The sequence below is a fragment of the Populus euphratica genome, unplaced genomic scaffold (genome assembly GCF_000495115.2).
Source record: "Populus euphratica unplaced genomic scaffold, PopEup_1.0 scaffold5.1, whole genome shotgun sequence".
Lineage (NCBI taxonomy): Eukaryota > Viridiplantae > Streptophyta > Magnoliopsida > Malpighiales > Salicaceae > Populus > Populus euphratica.
Window position 1 is genome coordinate 5,122,813 of NW_011499848.1, and position 19,879 is coordinate 5,142,691.

General features: G+C 33.5%; 2 protein-coding genes across 6 annotated transcripts in view; one reads left to right on the forward strand and one right to left on the reverse strand.

Moving 5' to 3' along the window:
* Positions 1–1,722, forward strand: part of LOC105119477 (probably inactive leucine-rich repeat receptor-like protein kinase At5g48380) — an 11,206-nt gene extending 9,484 nt beyond the window's left edge. The window contains exons 2-3 of the mRNA XM_011017624.1: positions 4–546; positions 709–1,722. Of these exons, the coding sequence (XP_011015926.1) occupies positions 4–546; positions 709–1,722 (1,557 nt within the window). The remainder of the gene's footprint in view (positions 1–3; positions 547–708) is intronic.
* Positions 1,723–4,274: 2,552 nt separating this feature from the next.
* Positions 4,275–12,280, reverse strand: LOC105118431 (acetolactate synthase small subunit 1, chloroplastic-like). Of its 5 annotated transcripts, XM_011016401.1 has the most exons (13): positions 11,981–12,280; positions 11,225–11,438; positions 10,507–10,590; positions 10,205–10,273; positions 9,528–9,611; positions 9,054–9,230; positions 8,443–8,529; positions 7,852–7,956; positions 7,642–7,764; positions 6,796–6,948; positions 5,090–5,155; positions 4,608–4,706; positions 4,275–4,519 (listed from the first exon to the last, which is right to left on the reverse strand). In XM_011016401.1, the coding sequence occupies exons 1-12, from the start codon at positions 12,205–12,207 to the stop codon at positions 4,623–4,625; spliced, it is 1,473 nt and encodes a 490-aa protein (XP_011014703.1). In that variant the 5' UTR covers positions 12,208–12,280; the 3' UTR covers positions 4,275–4,519; positions 4,608–4,622. The 5 variants fall into 5 exon arrangements, with proteins under 5 accessions (XP_011014703.1, XP_011014695.1, XP_011014712.1 ...); XM_011016393.1 differs by having other exon boundaries at positions 4,275–4,706; XM_011016410.1 differs by lacking the exon at positions 10,205–10,273 and having other exon boundaries at positions 4,275–4,706.
* Positions 12,281–19,879: the final 7,599 nt, after the last annotated feature.

Genomic DNA, 19,879 nt, shown 5'->3' on the forward strand with positions numbered 1-19,879 from the left:
CAGAATTGCACAAGCTTGACTGGCTTGGATCTTTCGCACAACAAGCTATCTGGCTCAATCCCTGATAATATCTCAAAGCTTATCCCCTTTATTACAAACCTTGATCTTTCATTCAACAATTTTTCGGGTGGAATTCCAACAAATCTTTCAAGTTGTAGTTTCTTGAATGATCTCAAACTTGACAACAACCGGCTAACAGGCAAGATTCCGCTGGAATTTGGCCTGCTTGATCGGATCAAGGTATTTACGGTTACCAACAATCTTCTATCAGGGCCGATCCCTGCATTTATCCGTAATAACATCCCAGCTTATAGCTTTGCAAATAATCTGGACCTCTGTGGAAAGCCATTGAATCCCTGTCCAGCTGTCGCGGGGAAATCCCATGTTGGAGTAATTGCTGCATCAGCCGCTGGCGGGATAACATTTACGTCAATTATTGTTGGTGTCTTTCTGTTCTACTTGTCTCGCGGAGCAGCTAAGAGGAAGGCGGAGGATCCTGAAGGTAACAGATGGGCAAAGAGCATCAAGGGAACCAAAGGCATCAAGGCAAGCTATCTAACTCATCATGTTCAATGGATATACTGTGTTTTTTTCTTGCATAGGAATTGAATTTCTGTTTCTTTTTTCTGGTCATGTTAACTCATCAATGATTTCATTTTTTATTTGACGCAACAAAATATCTAACAGCAAAGATTCTGTTATCAACAGGTTTCCATGTTTGAGAAATCGGTTTCAAAAATGAGATTGAGTGATCTCATGAAGGCAACCAACGACTTCAGTAATAACAACATCATTGGAGCAGGAAGAACAGGACCAATGTACAAGGCAGTGATTTCTGATGGTTGCTTCCTTATGGTTAAGAGATTGCAAGACTCTCAGCGTTTAGAGAAAGAGTTCGTATCAGAGATGAAGACACTTGGGAATGTGAAACACCGAAATTTGGTCCCGCTGCTGGGCTTTTGTGTGGCAAAGAGGGAGAGATTTTTGGGGTGTAAATTCATGGAAAATGGGACCCTTTATGATAAACTGCACCCAGTGGAACCTGAGATCAGGAACATGGATTGGTCCCTGAGGCTCAAAATTGCAATTGGAGCGGCTAGAGGTTTAGCATGGCTTCATCATAACTGCAATCCACGAATTATCCACAGGAACATAAGCTCCAAGTGCATACTCTTGGATAACGATTTTGAGCCGAAGTTATCTGATTTTGGCCTTGCCAGACTCATGAACCCAATCGACACACATTTGAGCACTTTCGTCAATGGGGAGTTTGGGGACATGGGTTATGTTGCTCCTGAATATCTACGGACACTTGTTGCAACGCCCAAGGGGGATGTTTATAGCTTTGGTGTGGTTCTCCTGGAGTTGATCACCGGTGAAAAGCCCACTCATGTTGCTAATGCCCCTGAAAGCTTCAAGGGAAGTTTAGTGGAGTGGATCAGACAACTGACAGATGGTCCACTTCTTCATACTTCCATTGACAAGCCTTTGCTTGGAAATGGATTCGATCACGAACTCAACCAATTTCTTAAAGTTGCTTGTAACTGTGTGGTTGAGAATGCTAAGGAGAGACCAACAATGTTTGAGGTGCATCAGCTCCTCAGAGCTATCGGGGAGAGATACCATTTCACAACTGAAGATGATATTATGTTGCCAACTGATACAGGTGACACTGATTTCCCAGATGAACATATAGTTGCCGATGAAACAAAGGAAGTTTAATGAATAACAGAGGTGTTAAAGATTGATAGAAAAGAGTCTGAGGCCATCAATTGGCACTCGCGAAAATATATTCTACGTTGTAGCTGTGATCATATAGGCATAGTGTGAGTGTTTGTCACTATATTTGTAGCATTTGAAGCACCTGCTTTGGGTGAAACACCAACCTTATATATACCGCTGTCCAATTATCATAAAACCTTGCTCATTGCTCCTCGTACATAGACAATTTCCTTGTTGGATATTGAGAGTCCGTAGATAAACTTGCTTACCTGGTTGAGGAGTATGTCTGTAAGCCTTTCGGTTTCCTAGTCTTTTTTTTTTTTCTTATTCCGAGTGATATTGTATCATAAGCAACTTTATTACTCAGTAATTTCAAGCATCCGAGTACTGTTGCCTGGCCTGCACCCAAAAATGCAGAATATGGAGATCCTCTGTCACCATGAGGAAGAGTAATATCGTCATTTGCATCTATATCAAGTTTTAATTGAAAAATTACCTTGGCTTTGACTTGAACTGAAACATGAGATTTGAAAAACAATGAGACAAGAACTGAATTCATTGGCTGTATGGGATCAGTAATCAATAGACTGATGATAGGAGATCAGATTGATTAGAGAAAAGCCTTTCAATAAGAGAAATTTCTTCGAATAGCAAAAACAAGAGAATGTTCTAAATTGTCATCGTTACATTTTCCACTGAGGTTCATCTTGGAGGCAAACATCAATTTCCATGACAGTAACTTGTCTGCAGGTTCATTTTACCATATTTGCTTCAACCTTCTCTCTTGAAATTCCCGTTCTTAGACAGGAAGATTCAACTTCTTTTTAGTATAGTTCCAATAATTTAGGGGCATCCTTGTAACAAATTCACATACATCTGCAAAACGAGACTTCAAAGGAACAAAACCCTTTTCTTCTACTCCCTCAACAGTCTATTTAAACGTATCCGGATTTGAACGAGTGATTGAGGCATGAAGCAGGGAGCCAAAACAATATTTGATCAGGCACTCCATTATCTAGCAAAATCTTGATGTTGGGTGGCTTGGTATATTGACCGTTCCTATGTAAAATATCGGTACTAGGTTTAAGAGCAGCAATGGTCTTCTCATCATATTGAAGCGAGTCTCTAATGAATTTGTAATTAGGAATTGTATGCTTCTTTAAGCTTCTAATGACTAGGTGAGAGTTCTTATAGAACACGGTAGCAAGATCTGGTCCTAAAGCACCCTGAGAGTAGAAAACCTGAAACTTGGAAAAAGGTTCTTATCGGGAGTGTACGAAAGAATTTTTGGCTATCTGATGATTTTAATATCTGGGTTTGACAGAAACCATGGGACTTGAACAAGTTAAAGACAAAGTCAGGTTTCCTAGGGCATCAAAATGGAGATATTTAGAAGCTGATTAAGCTGATTTTAATGGGAATCCACAAGTGTTGGGACCAAGTGACATGTATTTTTATAAAAATACATTTGGATTGAGAAAATTTCAGATATATATTTAGCATCAACGTATTGAAGTTATATAAAATCAACTAAAGAACATCAAATTAACGATTTTACAATTCAAACTTATGTTAAAAAGCACCTTTAAACACAGTGTAAAGGCAATACCAAATACTTTAGTCACTACAGTTCAAAACTCAAACCAGGTTAGGTTCTGAGAAGTAAAATTCTCATAAATACCTTCATTTCTAAGTGCAGGCCATCTTTTTTTCACTGAAACCTGGAGATGGCTTGATTGCATTTTACAGAGGCCAGCTAGCTGGGAGCCACCACGCAACCATAATCACGCAGGATAATAAGAATGCTTGAGTTGTACCTGTCAGGTTGTGGCTCAGTGGTGTTGACGCAGCTCCTTTCGAACTTTGATTTGAGTCCCAGTGGAAGTGGGGCTGAAGAGCTATTTCCTTTATGTCTTTATTAGATCCATTAGGTTGTGGCTCAGTGGTATTGACACAGCTCTTCTTTTTTCGAACTTCGATTTGAGTTCCCAGTAGAAGTGGGGCTGAAGAGCTATTTCTTTTATGTCTTTATTAGATCCTCTCTGTGTGGTACGCCTGTTACCCCGCGGTATCTTACCTGTTTACTGGGCTTGCAGGATGTTCAGTGGGCCAGCTAGCCCGGACACCAACGTTAATAAAAAAAAAAATGCTTGAGTTGTGATATATAATTATAGAAGGCATCTGCTTTCGCCTATATTTGAAATACCAATAATATATGAACGGTTTCCCTATTTTATCTATAAAGAAAGGGACCGTTGCTCCCATGGAACGTGCAATAGCCTCTTGGAATGTTGAGAGAATAAGTTGCTTTACATTACATGTAGTTCCCGGAAATAACGAAATGTATATAGAGTTTAATGTAAAAGGGCCGTGAAGATGCATTACATTTTCCAGCTGCAATGGTTTTGTATTTAGCAGGCACAAATATGTATCTGCTCTCTTTATCTGTCTACGCCTATTTCCTATTTGCACCTTTTTTTATTTTTATTTATTTATTTTGTAAATCCCTTTTTAATTGTTAACCGAACCGATTACTCTTCACTGCATTGTAATTGCTAATTCAAGGCGCTGACACAAGGTATATTACTCTAACTCGATGGTACCAAGAGTCAACAGTACGAATGTACGATGAACACACCGTTCTTTTTTCTTGAGGTAAAATAAGAACCATGATATTATTCGTTCCCCTAGCTAAAGCAACCTCTCTACCTGAGCCCCGACATGCATGTTGATCAGCTCTCCGACAGCCCCGGGACGTGGGAAGATTTGGTTTAATTTTCTTCCTTCCATTCCCTGTCTGGAAAAGGAGACGGTAGAAAAGGAAACTGCATAACAAAGTGGGAAAGAAACTCTAGTTGAGATGATCTAAATTGACAAGAACCTACTAAGAGTCTTAAATATTATAATGGAAGAGGAAATCCACGGAGGTGTGTGGAATCCACGCCTGACTCTCGCTCCAATGCTACCCTCCCAGTCCTTGCCACCTTCAACAGAGAAAAGAAGTACTGACTCTAAATGATAAGATGGAAACAAGATAAGAAATTCCATTTCATTAATGAAACTGAATTCTGGCAAGAAGTTAAATGGTATCACTAGTGTCTTCAAATCCGACACAATTGCAGACTAAACCACCCTCAATGAAACAATTGCTGGAAACAAAATCAGCTTCAAACATTCCCGAGACAACATAGTTGTTACTATGTTGAACTAGTGGTAACTTAAAATCAACAGATTGAAAAGCTTTAGTCTAGATAATTATGAAGAGGCAAGTCCACATGGAACTACCAGATCGATCTTGAAAAAAAATATCTGAAAACTTCAGCGACTGATGAAATTAACCAGATTCGGCAAGAATCAGAAGACATACCTCACATATTCCATATGGCTCCAATATTCTCTGCAAAGCAACCATCTTATTAAAATCTCCTGTAAGCTGAAATGGATTCAAATGGCTAGAGCATTAGTAACAGCAAGGACAAATAACAGGAGATTGAAATAAACCACGGAGAGAGGCTAATACTGTCATAAAAATAAATGTGAAGCTCCTGAATAGCGTGCAATAAAGGCATCCTTAAAGCAACACTCTAACTTGATTTTAATGCAAAAAGATATGGACTTTCAGTTGCCAGATTAACTTTCGGGAAAGTGCAAGTAACCAGTAATGTGTTATATCAAGTTGATAACTGATTGATTTTAGCAGATTGTTCAAGTAACAAGACTAATGCCGACATTTATCTTGGCATCCCCAGTTCACATTCCTTCAGAGCTCTTTAACTACAAAAAGTTGAGACAAACAGCCAACCAATTTGAACTCCAGCATTCAAGAATTGATTTTAGCATTACGGTGCTTCTGGTGGGCTTGATAACTATGTTGTGCAGGTATTGCTCCACTAGTCAAATCCAGGAAGACAAGAACTACGAAATGTCATGTTTTTCATGCCACAGCCCCCAGAGATCTTACATTTTTTCTATGACAAGGAAACTTCACCTGCGCCGAGAGGAGAAATAGAATTGCTATAGAAAAGGAAGTCTGTATATTTTCACACACCCAATACTTCTCTGCACTGACAGAGAAGTTATATATAGACTCGTACATTCTTAGTTGTTGCACAAAATAAGGAAAGAAAAGATTACTATTCTAACTCCATAAATTCAGCAGCTAAATACTGAGGGGATTATCAAGTGTAGCTGTCAATTTGTTGGAGTTTCTTTTATCTATTGAACTACCATTTACGTAGGAATTTGTTACTCTTTGGAAGTCCTTATCACCAACCATATTTCCTTTGATATGTCTGTGAGCATGATCATCCTTATTACTCCATAATTCTTCCTTGTCACTCCATGATTTGTGGGATAGACTCACACGATTGTTGCTAACATGAGACTGTAGGTTGCTAATACACTGTTCCAACAAGGAGCGGGTAAACCCTGGGTAACCATGTAGCCAGGTAAGCCTCAGGTACCAGAAATACAAAATAGTCCAAGTCTCCATGGAAATAAAGAGATTTTTCAAAACAAAAATCTCCGGCACAGATACCTCGATTTGCTCCAATACTAGGATGATGTGAGATGGTATTTGAGGATGCAATTACTCTAAAAATTTTGCAAGTCAGGACACCATTAAATAAAACCCCAAACACCAGTCTAATTAAATCTCCGCTGCACCATCCTTACCCTTTCAAGCACCACACATTCACCAATTCCTTGTCATCCCTAGACCTTCATCAAAAGACCTTAAGCGACAAACCAACTGATACTTCAGTTTGCCAGCCCTTAAAAACTAATGCTTGTCGAAACCCTTCACCACAATAACCAAATTGTAAAAATAAGTTGAGAAGCTAGGAAGAGTACATTCAATCAATATATCAACCTAAGTTGACGCAGACAGTAAATAATCTTAGTTTTACTAGACAACAGGTGGGACCAGCCAAGTCCTATCCTGATATTGATTAATGTCTTAATCATCATCACAGTAAGATTGAGGTTTGTCTTGCAAAAAGGAAAGCCAATTAAGTGTCGATGTACAAAAATGCTAAATGAGAGATTCGGTTGGTAAATGAGAAAGAAATTTACCTCAAGAGTAATTGTGTGATCAGAGACGTCAACAGCTTTTGCCCGAAATATTCTAGCAATATCAAGAACATCCCTCCTTGCAGCACTATTTGCAGCTATCTTTATCAGAGTCAATTCTCGTTCTGCAAATGGCGAGTGAGTAATATCGCGAACCTGAATTAAATACCACCTTCTTTGTCATCCATTATGTAATTTAGACTGAAATTTCATTCAAAAGATAACAAAAACCATTGCAAGAACAGATCATTACTGCAAAGTTTAACAATTGAAAGAAATCAATTATTCAACAATGTCACAAATTTTTTTACAGAATCTGTAAAAAAAGAAATCTGTTGGGATCTTATATTTCACTAAATTTAGCCAATCTCTCTCTAGGGGTAAAAGGGAAATTAATATTAAGTGTACATATAGACTAAGGGTAGGATGGTTAACAGTGCTTATAAAACTTTGTTCTTCAAGATTATAAAATTCTTCAAAATAAGATTTATTGAAGTGAACTAATTTGTTTAACAAAAAGATTCCTCCCGTAGACCATCGCATCCCTCTAGAAATATGATATAATTGTTTTAGATTCTAGATTTAGTTATCCAGGTCCTCGACATATATAACCTGATATTGTTTCATATATTAGATTGGAGTGCATCTAACTCTCATGTTTTTACCAAACACTTCTGCAGAAAAAACTTATTGCTACATAAAATAATAGCAATTCCGATTTCCATGTGATTTCAAGACCACTTAGTGTTCATTTTCATTTTCTTCCCTTTTTATTGAGATCATGTAGTTACTGAAATGAGATGCTCAAAAGTAGGGTTTTTATCACATGTTAAGGTCACCACCCCTTACCTCATGAAAATCTATTAACTTGTGAAGTTGCTGAACCAACTTGCCAATTGACTCGTCTGTTCCAGGAATAACTGTAGTAATGCGAGAAAGTCCCTCCTTTTCAGCATGCCCCACAGCAAGACTCTGAGAGGTTTAAGTTCAAAGAACTATACAACACATTTAAATAATCAAAATTAGGATGAACAGAATGATAAATATGATCATACTTACCTGAATGTTATAGCCTCTTCGAGATATAACTCCGGTGAGAATATTGAGAACTCCGGGACAGTTATTCACAAGCATAGACAAAGTGTGTGACCGAAGACCATTCGACTGAAACATTGAATCAAACAAACAATCAAAATTCTGTAAATATGAGAATGAAAGGTGAGGCAGCTACTCAAATATATCTACCATTTACCATCTTCGCCAATTATAGTGTATCAATTAAAACCACTGTTAACAAGTTACCAGTCCAGATGGAAAATTGAGTTTCTCATTTTAAATGCCAAATCAGGTGAATGTTAGCTCATATATCTAGTGATACAGAAAATGGAACCAAAGGATAAAAAATAACTTTCCCTATTGACTATGATAAGAACTTGAAAATAAAGGTATAGGGTAAAAAATCTGAATCATAATTAAGTTCTGTGTCAAGATGACCTTTCAAAAAATTTGCAACACGTTTGAACTGAATATTTTGAACATCATCACTTTAGTTATCCACATACCTCATAACTCTTAACGAAATAAATTTAAGTTTACTGATTAAAAATAAAGTTTAAGGTTTTGAAAGGCAAACGAGTGTCTTGGTCTTACATCTTCATCGTAAAGTACACCCCAGTTAGCATCAAGAACTTGATTTACCAAGAAATCATCGTTAGGCTCCACGGCATAGACATCACCCTTCAATTAAAAAGACAAAAAATTCAACAAATATCCAGTCTAGCATACTAATGATCCAATACAAAACTCACAGCATACATGAACCAAAGGAGGAATACGGAAAAAATTGTGATGTGGAAAACAAGTAAACTACATGGAATTTTGCTCGTCTACTAGCTCGTAAACTTAAAAAACAAGTAAACCTGGTATTTCGTCTAACCAAGCACAGGCTACCAAACCTACATGTGAGCATCATCATGGTCATTTAAAAATAAATCCAAAGGACAATCTTCTTGGAACACAAGCAGGTAAAGTGTGAAAAGAGTAGATTAGACGTTTTCTTCAAGCAATATGTAATCATGAACAAGTTCAGTGAGCTCTGATGATATCAGATATCACTTGTTTGAAATTTAAGAACCCATTAAACATATAATTTTGTCTTCAGATTAACAACATATTTACCATCAATCTTACATCAACAACTGTTTTGAGTTCAGTAACATAATTAACATCCCAAAAATGGCAGTAAAATGAATAAGTTATACCTTTGAGGATGAAGTGTTGCTGCCATTAAGTGATAGGTCTCCATTCCCTGCAAGGGTGCTAGCAAAATTCCTATCAACAGCAACGCCAGATGGAATCCTGTCAAGGTCAGGACAAGAAGCTGCAGAAAAACTCCAAAATGGAGCTTTCTCGCCCATTGTTTCCCGTCTCAGAGCAATCTAGAAATAGAGTGAAATTCAAACCACATTGCTGAAAAAAATCATCTTAATATAATCAATGTTAAACTTAAATATCTATTTCTTGTACATGTGAAATAACATTGCAGACATTTACACATGTAAAATATTGTTTTGAGAAAGGAATTCCAGAGTTTGAATATGCTTGGAGACAATTTTAGATTTGAAGTTGTGCGGGAAAGAGCTGCATGTTTTAAGTAGATATTAGTTTAATCTGTTAGGTGAGGTCCCAAGAATAATTTTATATTACTCTCTAAGACAAAGAAACAGGCATTGTACCTTTCCCGTTCTGGCAAGTTCTTTGATTCCAAACTTGCTTAAGTTCCTTTGAACAGCAGCCATCTTCCCAGGGTCACCAGTGACCTGAGACATGAAGATAATATAAGCAGACCACAATCTCAGCCCTAAAAAGTATAAACAAGAACATGTTTTAAGTAGACATTAGCTTGCCCTCAGGCAAACCGCATAAAGTAATTGTTCTGTGATTTGCACTTCTAATTATTTTACACCGACCAGTCAAACCACAATCTCATGTAGCTAATAAGAAGATGCAAAATACATGGAAACAAGCTAAACAGGCTTGGACTCCAGAGTAGCTATAGAACAGCAAGAAGTTTTTCTTAACATTGTTTCTAACTTTGATCTTTTAAGTTTCTTGCACAGAAGGCTTCTGCCCCACAAAGTCTTTGACAAATTTATCATTGCCCGTCTAAAGTGCCTAGAATTTTATATCAGACAGGTTTCTCAAATTAGATACTATACGACTGAAATCCCCAACAAAGCCTTGACAAAATTTACCCTGTGCATAAATGCCTAAGCGTCGAGGCATCTAGCTAGACCATCACCATCTGATCTCCAACTCTAATCACTAGTTCAAATCAACATTGAGCATCGTAGCCATGGGATGTAAAACAAGGAAAAAATTGCAAAATGGTAAAGCATCCTATCAAAGTCACCTCGATAGTAAGTGAATGTTCTGAGATATCAACAATTGTGGCTCTGAAGATGTCCACTAACCACATGATCTGAAGTTCGAAGCAAATAAAAAGAGATCAGCTACCTGAAAGCGCGGTGACTAATAAAACAAATGATCTTTGAACTTTAACACCATGGAGAACTACATGCTCAAAGAGAACTAGTTAATTCAGTTGCTTAGCTTGTTTGCATTGGAGAAGTCATCAAAGAAATATAACATCAAACAGACTTTGAGTAATGTACAATTTGTGTACATAGCTAAAACTAAATACCGCATTATTACCTCAGCACGAGTACTTGGATTAGCATTGAGTTTTATGAGCATCAGTTCACGTTCCACTTGAGGGTCCCTGGAGATATCTTCCACCTGATGAATCCAATCAGAATTATCAGTGTGCTAGGCTAAAAAGTAGAACGTGTTTGTTAGGGAAGAACAAATGCAAGGGACAGGCAATAAAAATTCTTTGTGGGTTTTTGCCAAATTTTGTGACGTAGGTGGGTCCGAAGAATTTGATAGTTGAATCGTTAGCCCGGGGTTTTTACGTGCCAGTCAGGTATAGTTAAATTCAAGAAAAGGCATATTCATTTAAAATAAATAATCTAACAATAAAAGATTTATTAAATTAGCTCAGATTTTTGGATAATTTTAGAGGTTCGGTTTTACATGAGTTCGGCTTGCTATTACCATTCAGAGTTCCAGAAAAGCCTCGAATTAGATTTGAAAAATGCTCCTGCGACCATTTTCGATATTTTTTCTTTTTCTTTTTAAATTTTAAGTTTTATATCTTCTTTCCTTTTTCAAATTAAGATTATGATTTTTTTACAAGGTGGCTTATTTAAAAAACTATAAACCTCGTTAGAAAAAATATATTCACTCACTAATAAAGTGCGAAATTTAGCTAATTTTGCCCTTCTTCGTGATTGTTGTTTCCTGTTTCCGTCTGCGTGAGTTTGCCTTGTTAAGCAAAGATACTTGGAAGTTCATATGGATGAGTCTTAACCTTTATGACAGTCACAAGCTTGTTAAGCTGTTCTACAACTTGCCGCAAGACTTCTTCAGTTCCACAGACAACTATGGTAAAGAGAGCCTTATCCTTGTTCAAACCAACAGCAAGGGATTCGATGCTGTAACCTCTTCTAGCAAAGACCCCTGCAATCCGATTTATTATACCGATTTCATCACCCACGAACACTGAAATTGTGTGCCGTTGCATCCTGAAAATAGACTTGTTAATTCATGATTTAAGGTTCCATCGATCTTGGATTATCTAAGCTATATTATCAAATAGCTGCCCAGCCATCGAGCTTCTAATTTCTTGGTATAAAAAGAAATGAAGAACTGGATTGGTCTAGTGATCAGTAGCTACTACTCCCGCCCAAAATAAGCAAATCAAATTCCAATAATAAAGTATAGTGCCAGCAAAGCAAGAATGAACGACTTAAACACTTAAAGCACAAAGGAGATTAATATTGATTAAATTACCATTTTTAATCCGATAGAGAACATGACCCCACTAAATTCAACAAATGAAGAGACAAAACAAGGGAAAAACGACAGCCCTTTCAATTTCAACGGAAACCCAATTGAAAAGGGAACTTCTTTATATATGTAACCACAGGAACACAAACATAGACCCCCCCAAAAAATAATAATAATAATAATCTTGACATGAAGGAGCAAAACAAAGCCAGAACAAAAGAGAAACAAAAATTGAAAGATCACAAAAATGGAGCTTGAGTTAGAGTTAAAGACTGACTTGGAGCGAGTCACGGTAGGCACGGAATCAGCAACAGACACTGCATTCCCATTATCTTTGCTAATGGCACAGGAGACCTTAACAGCATTGTTGTTCTCCCAAATAGAGGGCCTTAAAAAATGTACAGAACCAGAGCTTTTCCTTGAAAACCCACCATCAAGATCCAGTTTGGAGGACGGGTTTTGAGCTGTAATGCGACTTGAGAGCAGTAAAACAGAAGCCGCCATGACTGATTGCACTCACTTTATGCGGCTAGCTGGAGGACATGTATTTAAGGGAGAAGGTGAGATGGTTAGCCTCCAATGCTTACAACTCACAAGTGTTCATGAACTAGAACAGCAAATGTCTCTGTACTGCAGTAACTGTTATAGTTATGAGTTAAAAATAATTATTTTATATAATATATTTTTAATTAAAATTAATTTGAAAAAATAAGTGTGTGGTTAAAATTATGGTTGAAAAAAAATAATTTAATGTGTTTGGTTAATAATGTTTTTGAAATTAAGGTTATAAAATAATTTTTAAAAAAATATATATTAATATTAATAATTTTTAATTTAAATATTGTAGATTTAACTTTTGTTATTATATTGTAAAATAAATAATATTTATATAAAATATTTTTTGTTATTCCATTAAAATATATTCGATAAGAACTACAGTTTTTTTAATTTTTTAAGCACGCAATAACATAAAGTAAAATATAATCAAGAACGAAATTGGGATTGCGATTAAATTCTGCAAATACTATTTTATCAAGTGATCTTTGTCTAATTTATGTAGTATCATTAAATAATGTTAAACACTAGTTTTTTGAATAAAGAATAATTAAAAAATTTAAAATAATTTTTATTTTACTATGTTGAATATGACTTTATGTATTTTAAGTTTTGAATCGGAACTGAATGCATATTATACTGTTCATGTTAATTAATTAGCATGAATAATATAACATGTATACAGTGCAAGTTACATGCACTTGGCATGAACAATGTAATATGTATACAGTGTACAGTGTATGCAAGTTACATTGTGCATGCTAATTAATTAGCATGCACAGTGTGTAAATGTATTTCCTATTGTTTACTATTGAAACAAAAGTAGTTTTTTATTGCTTCGTGATTATCGAGTTTGCAACGCAGTAAAAAGTGGGACTTATAAATAGTTAATAATATTTTTTATATAATCAAATATATATTTATTGTGTTTTATTTCAACCGCAGTCACAGCCGCGTGGACAAATCAACTCAGCATTTGTATAAGGGGGTTTCACTTTGGTAGAGGTTGTTTTATATATATATTGTATTTTTATAAGATATAATTTATATTTTAAAATAATTATATCTACCATAAATGCATTTAAAAATACATTTTTTTGTGGTTAATAGCACGTGTTCCCTTTTGTGTGTACTTTGCAGCGAAGGTACCGTAAAACCATAATTATTAAATCCAATCGTCAGTGGCCGGACAGATCGATGGAGAAAAATTAAAAAAAAAAATTTAATGATTTATAATAGTTTGCTTTTTCATTGATTTAGATTCTTTTATTATATGGAAAGTGTCAGGTATCATCACAATATTCTCTTTTTTTCCACGTGATTTTTCAACCGTTTTACGAGCACGTGAAGCTTTTTACTGCTGCCCCTGGAATAAATTGTGTCCACGATGTAATTGCCGCGTGTCCTTTATTGGGACCCCTATCCAATCATCCCTCAACTCTCATGTCTCCTTTTCTGTTAATAATGGCCTCGCGTGACACCACGTTTAAAATATTCCAAGAACATCCGGCAAAAACAAAAAAAATCCAAGCTATTGAAAAAGAAAATTGTACATTATTACAAACAAAACTAAACGCATCAGTATTTTACTGTGCTTCAAATATTGTGTATTTTTTTACAGTATATTTTAGATTGAAATAGTATATTTTCTTGTAATTTTCACTTTGATCATTAAATTTTTATTTTACATGATTTGGTCTTCTAAAACTCAAACTATCTTCTAATTATATTTTTTAATTCTTTGAATGAAGGGTTGAATTGAAAAATAAGAGATTGAAGTGAAAATTTCAAGTAAGTTTTATCGAAGCATTCATTTCAATCTTCCCATATTTTTAAGTTATTAGGTGATTAGTCTCTTGAATTTGAAGACAATATATTTTAGTATCTAAATTTATTTTTTTATTTTTTTATTTTTTTATTTTAGTATTTAAATTTATTTTTTTAATTTTTTTGGTTGGAGTATCTAAATTTATTTTTTTAATTTTTTTGGTTGGGAGGAGAGAGAAGGAATTGTCGAATTCTAATTTAAAGAGAGAAAGTGATCAATGGAAATTATTCTAACCACCAAACAATTAATTTTTGTGTTAAAAAATTCCATATGATGAGGGGATTTGCTTTTATGTGTTTGTTTACATTTAAAACACCTAAAAAACATATTTGAGCTCAATAAGATTTTTTTTTTAGAGTGAATTGTGGATTCTTGAGAGGTCTTATTAATTTTTTAGTAGTCATGAATTGGTTTAACAAGATCTTTAGAGTATTTTATAAGTGTTTTGGATAAAAAATAGGTTGAAAATAGGATTTTAGATGGAAAACAAAGAACCTTGTTTTTCCAACCACCATAGTAGCCCAATCTTGGGTTGATAAAATGACACGACATCTGCTAACACAGGTGAAACATCATTTTCTTATATATATATACTCATGTCGTTTGCCCTATTAATTTTTTTTTAAATAAAGGCTCGTTTACAAGCCATTGTTTTATTAAGCAAGGCTAATGACGAGTAGCATGAAGAATAATCCTCAAAACAACCTAATAATAAATGATAAAATTTAGAAAATAAAATTTGAAAAGTGAAATAAATAAAAAACTAAACACAAAACATTTTTTTAGTGAATTGTAGTTTACGAGCTTGGTGGTAGTAAATTAGGCACCCCTTTAGTTTTTTTTTTCCTTGTTAATTTTAACAAAATTTTTAATCCTTGTGCAAAAATATTCGTACTCATAGGACAAATTTTAAAAAAAATTAAAAATATTTTTTCATTCGTACTCATAGGAAAAATTTTAAAAAAAATTAAAAATATTTTTTGAATACAAAAATAAATACACTTTAAAAGAAAAGGAGTTAGGTGCCCGTGTATTGTGAATATAGAGCGGGCATGATAAAAAATGTTTTTGTAAATGCTAGACTAGTATTGATTACAATATACTAGGTATGTTTCCAACGTGTTGTTGTAGGCCAAACAATTTTTTTCAAAAAAAATAAGTAAAAAACATGAAAAAATCCAATGAGGATGAAATCTAAAAAACAATTATCATATATATAAAAAAATACAATTAAAAAAATTACAATCAAACTTGAAAAATTAAAAAATCATGGGTGGTAAAATTAAAAATTATTTGTAACATGACAGATTATTCATAGATTAAAAACAATCATTGAGATAGAAAAAATTGTCAAGGGCTAGCCTAATTGAATCAAACAACAAAAAATATATATATATATATATAAAAAGATGATAAAAAATAATATAACATCAATTTAATTCAATTTAGATAGGACAAAAAAGATTTCAAAATTATGATTTCTCCTCCCAGAAGCTGCTGAATTTTTATTATTTGTTGTCTTGGTTTGGTTGGAGTAGTAGATACTATAACACCATATCATAGTTTTAAAACCTGACTCGGTAGTCGACTCGATCTAATGACTGGGTCACAGGTTAAAGGGGTTCACCTGGAAAAAAAAGAGCAAATTGATTCAAAACTTGCAAAATTCAAAAAAAATTCAAAGCTTATTCTTTTTATATGTCATTTATTAAACCAGAGGTCTACAGAAAGCATCCTCACCCTCCACAAAACCTCATTTAGTATGTCAGTATTAAATCAAAGCATTAAATGCTAGCATTTATTTAGGCGCCTCCCTTTCTTTGAATTCTCTTCCCCAGCTCCATCCGTATACCACTTTAATTAAATTAAATTAAAACAATTAATGAAAAGAGTATTGGAAAATTCAAAATTCACACTGTAATAATCAACACTAACCACTTTTCTAGCTTTTCATAACGTGGCATATATTTATCTTTTCATTTATATTTCAACTCCCCTCTTATATACACAAATCACCCACTCTCTCTTTGTGTCTCTAGTTGCTGGTGTGAAGAAGAAGAAAAATGAGCTCTTTTTTGTGAATATGGCAGTTGAGGTGAGCTCTCTTATTGAGTGGATACACGGATGATAGGAACGTTATGAACGAATCTGGAGAGGCAATATCTTCCTAGATATTCCAAGAAAATGATTTTTTCATAAGAAACAAAGTTTTTAATGCTTAAAAAGAGATTTTATATGTTTTTTACACCTGTTTAAAATTATGATTTTTTCTTCTTTTCGTTTTCTTTGAATTGAAATTCAAAGGCTTTATAATTTCTTTCTCTTGGTGCGAAGATATCTTTTTATTAAATGATTGGTACTTTAATATTTCTTGATTTACCTTGAAATCCTTTGCTCTATTTGATATCCTCAGTTTGGTTTATGAGAAAATATAGAAATAGAAAATGAGAGCAAAAAATTACGTTGTTTCACATCCATATATATATATATATATATATATATATATATATATATATATATATATATAAAGGAGTCAGGTCTCAGCTGGGTTTGCCCGGGTTCTGAGTTAGCTTGCTGGGTCGATCGAGTTTTGTCAGGCCAACTCCCCAGCGGGTTTTTACTTAGACCTAGACTGGTCCTAGACCTAGTTCAACAGAGTCCCGGGCTGACCCGACTGGCCGGTCCGGGTTTTAAAACTGTAGGAGAAATTGAAATTAAAGTTCTCCAGTTAATTAACTACAATAAACTAAAAGTCATAGCCTTTCACTTAAACTTTATGAATACATATTGAAAGACTGATTTTAGCCGAAAAAGTATTACCTTCAATTTATTCAAAGGGTGTGGTGATATTTTTTATTTGGCATATTGGTCATCATTTTGAAGGAAGGTGTTAGATGGTAACTTTGTGTTTTTTTTTTACAATGTGATTATTTAATTTCTATTGAAAAATAAACAAAATTTCGCTTGGGTTTAGATGCTTTTAAGTCTTTGATTTTATTTTTATACAAGTTTCTTCATTACCTTTCAAAATTAAAAACAACTATCTTTAATTTAAGTGCTCTTTTATCATTTATACGTGGTCATTTGGTAGTTATTGGATGTCATCAGAGACACTAAACTGGTTTGATAAAGAAGGCACATGAAACAAGAAAAATAATTGGATGAACAGTGTCAGTGCTTTTAGATGATGCATGTGTCACCATTTGGTGGCCAAAATCGTGATTCCAGAGCAACTTTCAAAGCATCTTAGTGTCCTCTCCATGGAACAACGTTGCATGCTGCACTATGGTGGTTGATGTAATATGTGTGACATTTTATCATCTCCTTTATCCTCACATTTGAATCTTTATAACATAACGAAGTGGGTTTTATGTGCTTTTCATATCAAATATGGTTATTATTTTTCTAATTGTTATTTAAAAAAATATTTTTTTTCTTGATTTTAACATTCAATATTATGTTAGTTGGGAATTGAGCTCCATAATTGTTTTTGGATAAAGGTGATCCCGGTCTCATTACCAGGTGATGCTTTTTTATGGTTAACTTGTATTTTTTTTTGTTATTTTTTTCTAATTCTATCATTTAGTATTAGATTTATTAGGGATTTTACTGTTTTTTATTTTATTTTTATTATATTATTTTAACCTTATGACCCGAATTCTTCTCGCTCTTCTTATCTTGGATTTCACACCGGCCCCTCTAAGAATTGAACATGTCCTGTCAATTTGTATTTGTATAAGTTTTTGTCTCTGTTTTATTGCTATTTGATTTGCTTGTAATACTTTGTTGAAGCTAATTTTTCTTTTTAATTTCTCTAGTTAGCATTTTATTTCTTTAAATTTTGTACCCAATTTGATCTTCTTTCCTTTTTATTATTTTTTTTTCAATCCTTTCCTTGATGATTTTTTTTTTCAATTACTCCCTCATTATTTTATCTTTTTTTTTTATTCAATTTGATTATCATTCATTTGGTTGCTATTTTTTATCACTTTCTTGATTTATTTTATTTTTTAAACTAGTCCCTGATTAATTCATTTCATTTAGTTTCCATACCATATTTGGTCTTTATTGTTTTAATTATTATTTGTTAGTTTTTCTAGAAAAAAGTTGGATGGTAAGGAATTTTACTTGATGATTTTTTTCATGTTTGCTTTCACAGAGTAATGCAAGTCTTGTGACCTAGTTACAAGTTTTGAAAAATATTATGATTTAATTTTGGTTTTTTAGGCCTTATTTTTAAATTGATCCTTTTTTAGTTTCACATTTTACTGTTTAGTTTGCTTGATAGTTGACTTGTATTATTTTATTAAATTTCTTATGTATGAGGTTATTAAATTCAGCTTATTGACTCGAGTCAAGTCTCTTTATACTTTTCTAAAGTTGATTTTATTTCTAGTTGCTCCTTTAACGACCTCAATTATTTTATTAAAAATTTTATATGCAAGATTACCCTATCTCATTATTAGATTGTGAATTTGGTTTACTGACCCGAGTCAAGTTTTTTTATACTTCTTTAAAGTTCATTTTATTTCTGGTTCCTTCTTCAACTTTTGATTTGCTAGTAATTGAAATTCAATTTTTATTTTTTTATTTTTTTTATTTATGAAGTTATCTCGTTCTCGTTCAATTTTGTTTTGTTATCAAATAAGATTATTGAGACGTTTTAAGAATATTTAGAGGGTATATTTTTATAATATTAACAAATGTTTTTTTTTCAATTAGTTATTGGTTTTTTTTGTAACTTTCATTGATTTTTTTATTATAATATTAAATTAACTAAGATTATTAAACCTATTTAAATCCCAATGATATGTATTTTTTTTCACTTCTTTAAAAATACTATCATTGTCTGAAATTTTATATATTTTTTAATGTTAATAAAATCAGATTCGGCCCTCCATGCTGTGAGGCACCTGACTAGTTTCTACTATAATTTTCTGGCATGAAGAGCTACTTCTACGGTGTAATCCAACTCCTGTTTGGAGCTCTCGTGGAATAAAACAAGATATACGGACGAAGCAAACATTATATTACATTAAAATAACAAATGTCTGTCTCCGGTGTCTCTCCGTTTACGAGGAGGACATGGTTGGAAATGGAATACGAACTGTAAATATTGATGGCACGAGCTGTGCGTACTCTACGGAGGCGGCTGAGTAGACTGCATTATATCAGAGTAGTGTTGCCGACGGTCCCCTGATGGTCCTCACCGTACGGGTTCAATGTCTCGAAAGTAAGGGACCGAGAATATGAATGTGATATTAATGGTGTTTTTAAAAATTTCAAATTTATTTATTTTTAAATTATTTTGATGGACTAGTATAAAAATAATTTTTAAAAATAAAAAATATTATATTGAAAGTAAATAAATAAATTTTATTTATATTTATGAATAAAAATATTTTAAAGAATAACTAAATCCATCGTGATTACTTTTATGGAATGTTTATTTTATTAAAAGTTTTGTTTTTCACAGCCCGGGGGTCCGGACTTTCCTATAACAATTCTATCAGCAATTCGCTACGTGAAAAACATTTCGTTACTACTGGCGATTGCTCGACGCTGTTAGTCCAACATTCATATGTAAAATGTAACTAGGTTATTTTGATATAATTTTTGTAAAATAATTTAAGTTTTTTTTTATTTCAACTGAAAAAATTGTAAATATATTTAGTTTATAATGTTTTTTAAAATTAAATAACAAAAATTATTATAAAATTTGTCATAACCTAATTTTGGCCCTTTGGCTTTTAATTTAATTTTTACAGGGTTTAAAATGAAAAATTAAAAGAT